The 14,081-nt window shown below is 43.7% G+C and overlaps 1 protein-coding gene across 4 annotated transcripts in view; it reads left to right on the top strand.

Annotated features, from left to right (window-relative positions):
* PRKCD (protein kinase C delta) overlaps positions 1 to 14,081 on the top strand; it is a 2,080,121-nt gene that overhangs the window by 429,745 nt on the left and 1,636,295 nt on the right. For all 4 annotated transcript variants that reach the window (XM_044078172.1, XM_044078174.1, XM_044078171.1 and 1 more), the window contains exon 3: positions 11,072 to 11,208. In XM_044078172.1, coding sequence (XP_043934107.1) covers positions 11,094 to 11,208 — 115 coding nt within the window. In that variant the 5' untranslated portion in view covers positions 11,072 to 11,093. The remainder of the gene's footprint in view (positions 1 to 11,071; positions 11,209 to 14,081) is intronic.

Below are 14,081 nucleotides of genomic sequence, written 5' to 3'. Positions count from 1 at the left end.
ACAGATGAGTTACTTACATCAGCTACTGCACATGCATGGTAGCTGCATGCACACTACAGATTGTACATGTGTGTTGGTCCTACATGCCTGTCATGTAGCCATGTTTGTATGCATTGCAATTGGTGGACATGTGTGTTGACATACATAACACATGGACTGTTGTATGATATGATGGGTGTCATGGGTAACTAGTACAGAGGGAATGTGTCCTCGGTCAACATTGCTGCCTCATGTACTGTTAGCATTCAACAGCCATGGACCCACCTTCTATTTGCGTGCGTATGATTGCTGTAGCCACTTGTCTGCATGGAGGACAGCAAAAGTTATGCAATATACATATGTGTTGTGTGTGTGGTCCATGCACATATCCACTGCAATTACATGTATGACATAGCTAAACATGTGTGTTTGTTGGTGTACAACGACAGTCATCTGTCACAGCTGTGTAAGACCCAGGGCCCCTGGTATGTGTAGAGCCGATCTGGTTATGTACAGTGGTATCATTGCAATGCATAACACATGATGGAACCCTGTCGGTACATGTGTAGTCTGCACAGTTGCTGTAGACCTATGTACAGTCCACTGGTCATGAGTCACACGGTGTTGTGTTAATGTATGGCTGTGTATTGCTGGTCCAGTGACATGGTGATGTCGGAGGGCTACATTGTAGATTGTGGTGTGTACCTCTGTGATATGCACCTGAGACACCTGTGATAGCTCCTGAGGGTGTACTGGTCAATACATGTGAGTGGCCTTCATGTATGTGGGGACAGTAATACCATACTGTGTCCTTCCGTGTTTAGAATCCATGTGCATGCAAGACTGCCCTTTGCAACTGCTAAGTGTGTGAGCATGCCCAGTATGCCGTTGTGTAGATGGACACACAGTACATTCCAAACTGCGTCCTTCCATGTTTAGAATCTGTGTGCATGCAAGACGGCCCTTTGCAACTGCTAAGTGTGTGGGCATGCCCAGTACGCCATTGTGTAGATGGACACACAGTACATTCCAAACAGACGTGTGATACTAAGCGTGTGGGTATGGCCATTGACATCCTGTATAGCGATAGTGGTCATCCAGGCAACAGGTGTCCATTTTCAATGTCACGATGGATGCCTACATTGAACACACTGGTTGCTGTCTTGAAGGGTGTACTGTCTATGGCGCGTCCCGTATCTATGTGGTGGTGTTGTAGTGCTCCGTAGATATTTGGTTGCCCCGATCACATCACTGCCGTGTGTTTGTCTCCGTCTACCTTGGGACAGTAATATGCTTTCAGACTGCTCACTCTCTATACATTCCCTATCGGTGTCCTTGCCTTTGCGGATGATAACACTCACCTAGATGTCTGCCTCTGGGACTGCTGTGCTTAGTAATGTCAGTAGCGCATTCTGTAAATGCTTCATGCTGTAGTGTGTTAGGGTAGTTAGGTGTATGTTCGACTTCCAGCCCTGCCAAGTGTGTGTGTGTGTGTGTGTGTGTGTGTGTGTGTGTGTGTGTGTGTGTTTCCAGCTGCGTGACAACAGTACATTGCTTTGACAGTATTCACTCTCCATAACATCCGTGCGGCGTCTTTGCCTTTGATGCTGCTGTCTGCAAGCTAGACGTGTGCCTGTGTGAATTATGTGATCCACTGATCATGGTAGCACGTTTTGTAACTGCGTAATGCTGTCGTGTGGTACAGTGCTTACGTTTATGTTCTGCTCCCAACTCTGCCATGTGTGTGTGTGTGTGTGTATATATGTATCTATCTACATATATTTATGTGTGTGTATATATATATATATATATATATATATATATATATATATATATATGTGTATATATATGTATATATATATATATATATATATATGTGTGTGTGTGTGTGTATATATATATATATATATATATATATATATATATATATATATATATATATATATATATATATTGTATATAGATATGTATGTTGGGATTATCACTCTTGACTGTGCTGCATTGTCTGTACGTGAGCACCTTGGATGTATGTGCATCTGCTATGGCTCTGTGATAGTGCACAATACTGTGTGCTGTAGTGATCGTGGGTTATACATGTGTAGTGACCAGTTATTGTGTTGCTGGGTATTACACGGGTATTGGAAACAATGTTAGTGCAGCACCTTTGAGTGGTCGTATGCAGATCTCGGAAACGGTCAGCGGTGGTTATTACATTGGAGTGTGAGTATGGCTCATATCTGTCTGTAGTAACTGTCAAGTCTATGCACCCCAGGTTAACATTACAGACACACGTTTATCCACAGGTTGTGGTACAGATCCCAGGACTATATGTGTAGACATTGACAGGTGCAGAACTGGGTTGTGTTGGATGCATGGAGGGGTGTCCATGGCCAGTAATGGGGATCTCTACAGCCTGGCAGGTTCAGCCTGTCACTGTCCCACAACCTCCTGTATATGGCTGACACATGCTGTACCTGTATATATGCAGACGCACACACTTACCACAAACAGCTACGGCTGTCACATACACACACCCATTGCACCACCATTGGGCCATGCAATAACCATTGTCCCTCACACACACACACACACATCTACGTGTACATTGGATGGCTCTATGACAGCTCTGGACATGTTAACACCACACCCTGTGCATATGATGTCACCTGTGCCACCACCTGTGATGTGTAACATTGATGCAGGATCTGACTAACCTGGTGCTGCTGCACACAGTGGCTTTATTCCACTGTATTGATGTTAGCATGCTGTTAACACACAGTGTGTTACTTCCAGGTGTACTTCAGCAGGCATGATGCATTGCAGCTATGACCATCACTGTAGCATAGTTTACAGCACTGTTACCTCTGATGATGTAGTCTCCATCCATGTGCCATTTCACTGATGTGTGTAGTATTGGCAGCATGTGTGTCTGTGTGTGCAGTACGTGTGTGATGTGTGTAGTACACATGTATACCTGCTTACAAATGCATACACGACATTACACAGGCGTCACCATTCGTACACTAGCTTACTCGTTCTTCCACACGCGCACACGGGCTAACACGCGCGCACCCATGCTTACTTAGGCTTACTGGTGCGCACGGGCGCAGACACACTGTGGGCAGGTTAGCAGGTCACATCGGTGGTATCCATGGCGTACACCGTCAGTCTCCTGGTGTTCCCTGGGATAGCTCATGACACGCCTCTTCCACTGAGTACTGACAGCACACATGTGACACTGCTCCGGTGAGGTTACAGTGTTTTGTATATACACACTCTTGTTGTCACCTATCTTCTACTCTAATAGTCCCCTTAACCTACACTACACTGTAGAGGCTTGGCCCATATGGCATGACATGTTGTGATTCACTATCCTCAGTCTCACTTGCCTAACATTGCCTACAAATGCTTCGTTACATCTCTGACAGAGCGCTTCCACACATAGGTACCAGTACGCAGTAGCCATGTTGTCTCTGGCTTGCCATTCATCTGCATGGCGTACTAACATCTAACTAAACCTACATTTTGTATGTATATTCTCCTTATGTCTTGTTTTGAAGCGCACTGCATTCTCGTGGCGCTGCGCTACGCTTCCACACCAGGGATTGGGTGAGGACAACTACTGGTTCATTGATATCCAATGGACAAAGGCACCACTGGCCTTGGACTTGGACATTGGCATGCTTCTTTGACTGTATTCATACTGTATTTGCAGCTGTCATTGCTCCATTTAGCAACGTGCAAAACGTTAGTTGCATAACATCCGGGTACATTTCTGCACATAACTCTGCTCTTGCACGGACAGCTTACTTTCATGTATCGCGTAGTTACGTAGGGTTACCACCTGCCCCACTTTGCAAGGGACAGTCCCTCTTTGGGCAGTTGTGTCCTGCAAAATATTGTGAGAAAATGGCAAATGTGTCCTGAGATTTTAGGACAAAATTATTTTCTATATTGTATGTAATAGTTGCATAAAACAGTTATTCTGTATCTGAAACACCTAAATGTTATATGAAACAGAATAAGGAACAAAAATGCTACAAGAATAAACTTTTATTCAGGCAAACAACTGAAGTTCTGTCCTTTGTACTGGCCGTGGGTATGTTTTGCCCTGCAAAATCTGATGTTTGTAGCACAAATGTCCCACTTTGGCCATTTGGAAAGGTGGCAACCCTATAATTACATCATTTGCATAGCTTACACATACAAATGGGGTATGTTGCAAATCCCAACATTGTCCGTGCAATGTTCATGTTACGGGCGGTCTTGCACGTCCCTGCAGGTGTTTGCTGAATAGCGTGGCAGTCATCTTTCCTTGCTGTACTCTCACTCAATCCATACACGCTGAAGGCGTCGTGTATCATGGCCTAGGCTTTGCTGTGTGCTATGTCTCTTTGTGGTGTATGCATGGCTGTGGGTATGTCCCACTGTCATCATTGGTAAAGGTGACACCCTGTAGATACTTCCTGTAGACTGCTGTGTCATTTCACATGTCAGCACATACCTGCAGATGAACTTCCTACTGCAGCGCTTTTCATACCTTCTGCATTATCTTGCAGTCGATAATGCTGTTTCCTCAGTCATGTATCTATTTCTGATCATACCTATCAACCTCCTAGTGCAAGACATCTATACAAAGCCTAACATGATGGGGGGACAGATAGGGGCAGCTTCTACATATTGCTCTTACAAACGTAGATAGTTGGCAGTAGTATAGGTTTTGCATTAGTATGACCTTTCTGAGGGATTTGGGGTCTTAAACACATATGTTTATCATTATTTAATGATGTCAGTTCTCAGGTATTTGGCAGACAGGTACAGATTGTGAGAGGAGCACACCACACATATGAGGCATACATCTGCACATTCGTACAGTTACGTCGATACATACAATACATGGCGCCATCACAGGCCAGTTACCATTACATTCCTATTGCAGAACACACCCACCCACTGGGTTATATTCCTCACACAGGCCAACAGGTGCTTACCCACACTACTTATTCCATCATGTACCTTATGTGTAGGCCGGTATTTGCACTTTCCGTCAGTGGCAGAGCTCACGTACGAGTATGGTGGACTGGACACTGTATCGGTGACACTGCATGACACCCTGAGGGACACATGTCATTTGAGTCTATTAACCTTCCTCATTGACTTTCACAGGCCATATGTTGTAATTCAAATTTGTGGACAAACATGCTTATAACTTGTACATGTTTTGTCATTTGTCCTGACATCTTTCTTCTCACCTGTCCACCTAGTATCACTAGTTCTGTACATTTCATTAGGACGGGTTACCTTCATACCTCTCACCTGTACACATTATGGGTATACGCCCTGGGGTTTGACCTATGATTCTGTTACATTTGACATGATAATGTGCCTTTCTGATAGATTGCTGGCAAGCCGTGATGGACTGTGCGGTTAGGTAATCATGACTAACATTTCTATTTCATGATTACTAACTCTCATAACATTTGTATTCCCAACTACGCAATTATTCTGTCAACGGTCTGACTTTGTCTGAGGTATATTTAATATAGTCCCTATTTGTCTGTTGTGTACTAAGAATTCTGACATTCTGGCAGGTATGGTTACCATTTTGGTCGTATGCGTGTCCATCCATGATAATCGCCTACATGACACTGATATAGGTCCCTACGTCTTCCCCCAATGGTTTACACAATATCCAGTGGATGGGTTGTACCTTTTTGGTGAATATAGGCGTGTGCTATACCCACATAGGTATATTGATCATTCTCATGGGGCGTACCTAATAGATCTGTGCCAACCAGCACCTTGGCCCAATTCTGCATACCCATGATTCCCATACCTGACATACCTCCACAGTACCCATTAGACATGTTTAATGTGAGCGATAATAGTGTGAGGACACTTCCGAGCACTCCCCACTCTGCGGATATCAGCTCGTACGTCATACATTCAATCGACCCATGTGTTATTACCCTTGCACCTGCTACTGTTGCATGTACAGCTATATCGTAGTTGCAGCTGTGATGTTTTTTGCATCAGTGATGGTTCGCTCTTCGTACGGATCAATTTTTGGGGTCCTGCAAAGGACACCTATATTCATATTTAACGTGTAGCATTTGCAGGCCCTGTCACACTGGTATTTTTCGGGAAATGGTTTGGAAACCATCGGTGTATTCTCCTTTCATGCATGTCTGTCTGTCTATCCATATTAGCTATACCGTGACCTATTTATGTACATGTGTTATATGTACAGGGTCATATGTTTGTTGTGTATATATCTATTCATGTATCGTGTGTGTATAGATATATATATCTGTACATATGTACATATGTCTGTACATTCCTCATCTCGTAATTTGCTTTGGATTATGTCTGTGGATATGTAGTGATCTGGGTTTAGGCTTGTCCACCTGGTGAACAGAACTTCCCTGGCCGAGGTCAAATGTCAGACGAAGCATATGGACAGGGATTATCTCCCTATTTTGAAGTTTTACCTGTGTTTATAGACACAGGTGTTTGGGCACCTGTCAGCAGCTTATTCTGTTGGCATTACATATTATGGGTGGAGTTGTTACAGTCCATACTCCACGGTGAGGGGTGTTCCCATTCACATTTGACTATTACCAGTATACAGTCATACAGGGATTATTATTTTTGGACATGAAGTGACTACAGGTATGCAGTTGTACATTACACAAGTGTGAAGGGCTGTTCCTGTAAATATGTACGGACCATACCTCTCAACCTCTTAGAGCACCGAACCTGCGCAAAACCTACACGATGGGGAGACAATTAGGAACACATTTTAACGATTGCTCTTACAAGCTTAGGACGTTGATAGAATGCTAGGTTTTGCATTAGCATGACTTTTCTGTAGGTTGTGGAGTCTTATACTCAGGATATTTCTTGTTATTTAGTGACGTCAATCCTCAGCTATTTACCACACTGGTGCAGATTGTCGGAGGCACACACCAACACTATGGTGCGAACCTGTGGTCATTCTTAGGGTTGCCACCTTTTCGACTGCCCAAAGTGGGACATGTTCTGTAGAGATGTCAGATTTTCCAGGACAAAACATACCTACAGCCGTGCATAGTACTGAACTTTAACCTTTTTTGTACATATAATAGCTTATTCTAGTAACATTTGAATTGCTTATGCTACTTCACATAACATATTGAGGATTCATATATAAAATAACCATTTTATGCGACTATTAAAGTAAATTAGGAAATAAACTCTCAGGACATTTGCTATGTCTTGATTTTTTTCACAGGACACAACTGCCTACAGAGGGATTGTTACAAAGTGGGCAGGTGGTGACCTTAGTCATTCTGCGAATATCCGGACAGTTGAGTGGTATGGCACAGATCTCTGGCACAGCAGTAGCTCAGCATTAAAGACTGCAGTCGGAACGTGCTGACAGACAGTTGGGTTTCAGACTTCATACTCCAGACATTAATGCCAATGTCCAAACTGTTATTCTATCAAATTCTATGTTTCTAAGAGATATGTTTACAGATTGTCCCTAAGTTTGGACCTTTATCTCACTTATATTCATGGCTCTGTCCAGATATTTTGCTCACACAGATTGACAGGTATGGTCAGTCACGACTGCACACAGTGAGTGTCCCTCACACTTGATCAGGGTTGACCTGTTTACGTAGTGTCTTCCTCGCCCCCATGCCGTTTTCCACTTTGCAAATGTGTGCATTATATTCTCCCTCCTATTCGTGTCTGGACACGTTCATCACGGGAAGGTATTTTATCCTGGGTGGTAGGTTATGCATGCCCACTTAGGGCTGGACAGTGTCATGGACCTCCACTGCACGTTCTGACTTGTGTCCAGATATCTACTGGATTGGACATCATGTCGTCATACCCATTCTGCTATTTACATAAGTTGGTCATCCCGTGAGGGATATCCCAAAAATTGGTCAAGACGAAAACAAGTTAGATAACGAAGATTTTTGTGGCTTCACAAAAACGTGCAGGGGGTTTTACCTGTAGGGGATACATGGTTTGCAATCCTGACACTGCCTAGGGTGACAATACCTAATACATGTGCATAGGGGTCACTGTGTGTAGCTGTTTCTGCAACAAACCAGTGGACCATGTATGGCTGGATTTGGTGGACGTTCTGGTATGGTGGCAGGTTGTGTGTTGTGGAGGGTATGCTGGGTAGGCTATTATGCATCCAGGTGTGTCGCGTTTGTTATGGCCAGTTCCATCAGGACCCATCTGTGGGTATGTGATGCTGCCGTATCTATACATTTGTCTCGCATATTTCCATATTCATATGTTTGTGGGATTGTGTTCTATACTATGGCCTGTCTGCTTGTCTTGCAGCTGTTTCTACATGAGGTTGTGTTTCTTTCCACTTCACCCGCTGCCCCCTCATACACCTCCGGTTCACCTTTTCTGCATACAACACAAGTATCGCCTTTGAGGAATTTACCATTAAACACACACCCCTCACACGCGAATTACTCACACCCCATAGAGCACTACTTTGGTTGTTGGCCCATGACACGGCCAGAGTTGCACACTGACTACCCTACATGTGTCTGGTACCTTTATGGTTGTGTGGACTACCCTGCCATGTTTGCTTTCCACATGCTATACCTCACGCACATAGGTACACACCCTTACTTTACTTTCATTACTTGGTTGGTGTATCCGGGTACTACCCGTTCGACTGTGTCACATACACGTTCGGATTATACAGCTGCCTTCCGGATTTTGCCAGCCTGTTCTACTCATTGGTAGGATGGCACCTTTTCCTATGTCCACGCTATTCCTTACACATGTCCGACTGTTGTGGAAATTGCCTCCCCACAATCAACGGTTCTGTTTCCACCTTTTCAGTTGGCCACAGTGTGACATAGGGTTATCACCTGTCCCACTTTGCGAGGGACAGTCCCTCTTTGGGCAGTTGTGTCCTGACATGTAATTGTCAACATGGCAAATGTCCTGAGATTTTAGGACAAACATATTTCTTATATTTTATGTGATAGTTGCATTAAACAGTTAATTCTGTATCTAAAATACCTGACTGTTATGAGAAACAGAATAAGCAACTAAAATACTACAGGAATACGCTTTTCTGTAGGCAAAACAGTTATGTTCTGTCCTTTATACTGACCGTGGGTATGTGTTGGCCTGTACAGTCTGATGTCTGTACCAAACATGTCACACTTTGGCCATTTGTAAGGGTGGCAACCCTACTGTGACAGTTGCGGTGAACACAGCATATTTTACAGGCCAACACATACCCACGGTCAGTTCGGCAGATAGAACTTACAATTCTTGCCTATATCTAAGCTTATTCTTGTAGCATTTTGGTATCTTATTCTGTTTATGACATTTATGTATTATACGTCCAGTGAAATATGTTTAATGCAACTATTGCATGACGTCTACGGAGGAATTATGTCCTATATTCTCTGGACATTTGTCAGTTTTACATGTTTGTGTCAGGACACATCTGCCCACAGAGGGACTGTCGCTCGCAAAGTGGGACAGGTGGTAATCTTGGTCGACGGTACGGATCATACTGTTCCTTTCGGCCTACATGTGTCCGTGTTGTTATGGCTCGTTTATATGCTCCTTCTGTTTCGTTTACATGCATATGCTATTTCCTATCACATTTGGTATGTGAAATACGGACATACCTTTTGTATGTGACTATTACATGGCTTGTGGGATATGATTCAGACATACGGTCACTACCTATATCTACATTTCTCCTCGTGTATTTTGTTATGGACACATCTGCACAGCTATGTTCCCTCCCTCAAATTATGGTTTGGCTGGTGACCCTCTCCGTTGGACTGGACGTACCTACTGGCGGCGCGCTAACATCTGATACATTTCACTTCCACATGATATAGCTATCAAAACTACGTTGGACTACAGGCACACGGTTTTCCTGTCATTTGTTCATGGGTAGGGACCCATTATTCCCTACCGTGCATTTGTATTTGAGTCTTCATTTTCTGTTCGCAGGGACTCTGCTTTGCATACGTTTCAGTCTCCACGGACACTGATAGGTACGATTACTATTGCTGGCGAAATATAATATTAGGTTGCTCCTCAAAAGCCGACATTGACACGGCTCCCTGCACAACTTCGATACGCCCCTTGCACTCGCGCACGTTTCCTATGCACGTGGCTGTGGCGGCTGCACGCCTTCATTAATATGCATATGGCGCGACTACTCCACATCTACGCCGCTTAGCCGTCGCAAGCCTTACGCCGAGCTTCATGAATCCGGAGGAGTATCTTTAATTGGCATGACAGCCATTCTGAGAATAGCCATTTGCATATACCTAGTTTGTTTTATGAGCTACGACTCATCCATTCTGTTAACTGACTTGACAAATGTTCTATGCACATAAATGGGGAAAAGACTTGCAGCTTATTTTTTTTTTTTTTTTTATCAGTCTTGTATTTTTCCACTGTGTGTATATTCTCCTTTTCATAATGTAGACCATGTACAGATATTTATTTCTTTTGAGACAGGTACAGTAGAGATGATGCAGCATGTCTCTTCTTTTGAGTTGCATGGTAGACATTCTAGCTGTGTATGTTACCAGCTGCTAGAAGGTTCTGATTAGGTCTGCAATTGTAACCACGTTATTATGTGTTTGAGACATAGATGCCAAGAAATTCACCTTGAGAGCGGAACTCGAGACAAGAATCTTGGCATTCGTGTACAGAACACATAATAAAAGGTTATGATCGGTAAGACCTGATCGTAACTTTTTTTTTTTTTTACCTACTCCATATTCTGACAGTTAAAGAAAAAAAAAAGCCATGGTGTTTTACTGGCTTTGAAAAGCAGTAAGGCAGTTGGTGGGTGCTGTCGCATAGACATTACTATGCTGTTCACTATCTTGACATACTATCCCTTTGGACACCTATTTTTTATGCTGCTTTTGCTATTAGTCTTCATGTTTCCACTTTGTATTACAGTGCTTCCTTTTTGTTGTTCACACATTTGAAATGATTATTTCACGGTATAAACATATATGGTATTACAATAGTGAAAGCAAAGCTAGGCTTACTGCTGCTTTTTTTTTAATTGTTGTAGGATATCAGCGGAATTGTAAGATATGGCACCATTCCTAAGGATTTCCTTTAATGCTTTCGAACTGGGCCATACACAGGATCAGGAAGAACATGTCCAACCATTTTGTGCTGTCAAAATGAAGGAAGCAGTTAGCACAGGTAAAGTAAATATATTTTTTAATTGAGAACTGTATTAGTTTGCTCATATTTGATTGTAATTTGACTTGCTGTTTCACTTCCATTGCTCGTGTAGTAGTGTATGCATTACCAAGTGTTGTGAATGTCTATAACTTAGCACCCACTTTCGGTAGTTTGCTTCTGTATCAACGTTTGAATGGTGTACGTCATCATAAAAGAACTGAGAAAATTATGCTGATATGTTTATATACTTAAGTATTGTATTAGCTGTATAGATATATTGGGCACCCCAACCCCATAAAAGTATGATGGGTTTCACCTGCCTTTGGTTATGTTGGCATCAAGAAATGCTCCCTCAGGGTCATGCCTGAAATGTCTTGGTCTTTTAAGCCACAGCAGAAAGTATATGCTAAAGAACATGGGAAAGTAAGTATTAAGTAGCTGTATTAAAAATTATAAAAAAGCACCTTGTATGACACAGTGGTTGTTGATACCATACAACTCCATGTTCCCACATTTGCTGCTGAACTCCAGTTACTGCCTGTCCATGTTCTCCCATTGTGTGTGTGTGTGTGTGTGTGTGTGTGTGTGTGTGTGCGCGCGCGCGTATAGATATATAGATATGTGTACAGAGAGAGATATGCGGGGGGCACTTTCCTGTGGGGTACATCAGTTTCCTTCAAAGGCATGCTACATACATTGATTAGATACTGTTGTAAGTTGACCTTGTGCATTGTCTTTGCTGTTGTGGCTTGAGACGTGACTAAATGAGTCTGTAAATTCCATTGCTTGCCTAGAAAATTATCAGATTTAAAGGTTGCCTTACCAATATTTGAACACTGTATCATTTAATACATGTACTCAAAAATATATCAAAAATCAGTTAGGTGAAAAACCTATTCTTTGAAAATACACAGAAATTATATATATATATATATATATATATATATATATATATATATACATATATATATATATATATATATATATATATATATATATATATATATATATATATATATATATACATAAAAGTCACGATGTTATGTGATCCTATCTCGCCTACATTCTGTACTGATGGGCTCAGAGCCAATCCCTCGGCTCCGACTCGGCACGCTTATGCTATAGAGCGAGGCCTCTTATTGGCTGAGCTATCTTTATCCCAGGATGCACCACCACTAATCCCCCAGATCTCGTTTGCCGCTTACAAGGCTAAGACGTGGTCTCAACTTGGCTGGGCTAAGTACTATTTATTTAGGCTTTTTCCTGTCAGAAATTTGCTTGATTTAAATCCAAAAGCTGTTTTAACAGCTATTGTTGTTATATGAGTGTGTATTAGTAGTTTTGGTAGAGGATTTTGTGTTTTTTCCTGTCAGGGAAGGTTTCCCGTTTAAGTTAGAGGGACCTTCCCCTGTTGTTTCTACTACCTTGGTTTTTTGTGTGTGGGTCAAGTACCCGTTTAAGTTAGAGGGTCTTGACCCTCTCTATCTCTCTTCTTCTATGAAAATTGTTACTGTATTCTAAAAAAAAAAAAAAAAATTTTTTACTTAAAGTTTAAAGTTATTAAAGTAGGGATATTTTATTTGCTGTAACCCTTCTTTTTGCTTGTAGACAAAGAACACAAACCCTCTGGGTTTAAGAAATGCACGAGGTGTGGTTTCAAAATGTCCATAACGGACGACCATTCCTCGTGCGTCTATTGCTTAGGCGCCAAGCACCTACAAGAATCGTGTAGCGTGTGTCACGCCTTTTCATCAAGAGTCCTCCAGGAGAGGAAGAACAAATTAATCCTGAAAGGGTTAATCAAGCCATCCTTCGAGGAGGCTTTATCTTCCTCTCCTTCTCCTTCTAAAAAGAAAAAAGCGTCGGCTCCGACCAGTCAGTCGGAACCGACTGCAAAAAAATCTAAGCAGACTTCTCCATCGGCTCCACGGACTTCGGAGCCGAGGAACGGTCTGCCTCGATGCCTCCAGCCTCGACCCCTCTGGTTTCGAGCCGAGGACTGGGGCATCGAGGCGGTCACCCTCATCGGCTCCACTGATATTGGAGCCGATAAGGGTTACCAGCTCAGACTCTTCCCCGGGCGAAGTCCTTATCAGCACCGAGGGAAATTACCTTGAGATCTCCCTCGGAGCCGATAGTGGTAGAGTCCATTCGGAGCCGATGGAGAAATCGGTTCGGGCCCGATCGGTATCCTCTAGATCATCCAAGATGTCTGATTCAGACATCGACAGGGTGCTCCTTCGACTCTTCCAGTCTCCGGTGTTCCAAAAGCTAGTTTCGGCTCCAGCCCATTCGGCTTCGGAGCCGATGGTCCACTCCCCTACTGTGGTTCCTCCTCCAACAGCTTCGGCACCGTTGGAGCCGGTGCTGGTGGAACCTGTGGAGGTTTTAGGGTCGGGCCCGACCCTTGCTCCAACTCCGGCTCTTGGGTTGGAGTTCAGTACACGGACTTCTTCCTTCGGCCCTGGGGGGGGGAGGCTTCGGGATTGATGCTTTCGGTCCCAAGTCTCCCTCTTGGTGCGTCGGCGGCGGGAGTGCCGTCCACTGTCGTGGCCACGGAGGTGGGACCCTCCCAGGATTCTGGTGGTCCCGCCTTCAGGGCTGTGAGGAGTGCATTAGCCAAATCTTCCTTGGCTACCTCCACGGTTTCCCCAGCTCCTTCCCTGCATACGGAAACTGGGTCGTTGGCAGTCCCCCTGTCCTTAGACAGAGGAGCCCCCGGGCCTCAGGTTACCCCCGCTGGGGTTTCTCCCCCTCCTGGAGGTCCTCCTGAAGCCTCTTCGGAAGAACCCCCCAGGAAAAGATCGTGCAAGAGGAAGCACGTTGACTCCCCTGATGAGTCTCTGACATCTGACACTGATCTCGATGATGCAGAGGGGTCCCCTAAGTCG

This window comes from Protopterus annectens, chromosome 7.part0, assembly GCF_019279795.1.
Source record: "Protopterus annectens isolate FY-2018-M chromosome 7.part0, PAN1.0, whole genome shotgun sequence".
Taxonomy (NCBI): Eukaryota; Metazoa; Chordata; order Ceratodontiformes; family Protopteridae; genus Protopterus; species Protopterus annectens.
This window is presented reverse-complemented; position numbering and strand designations above follow the sequence as displayed.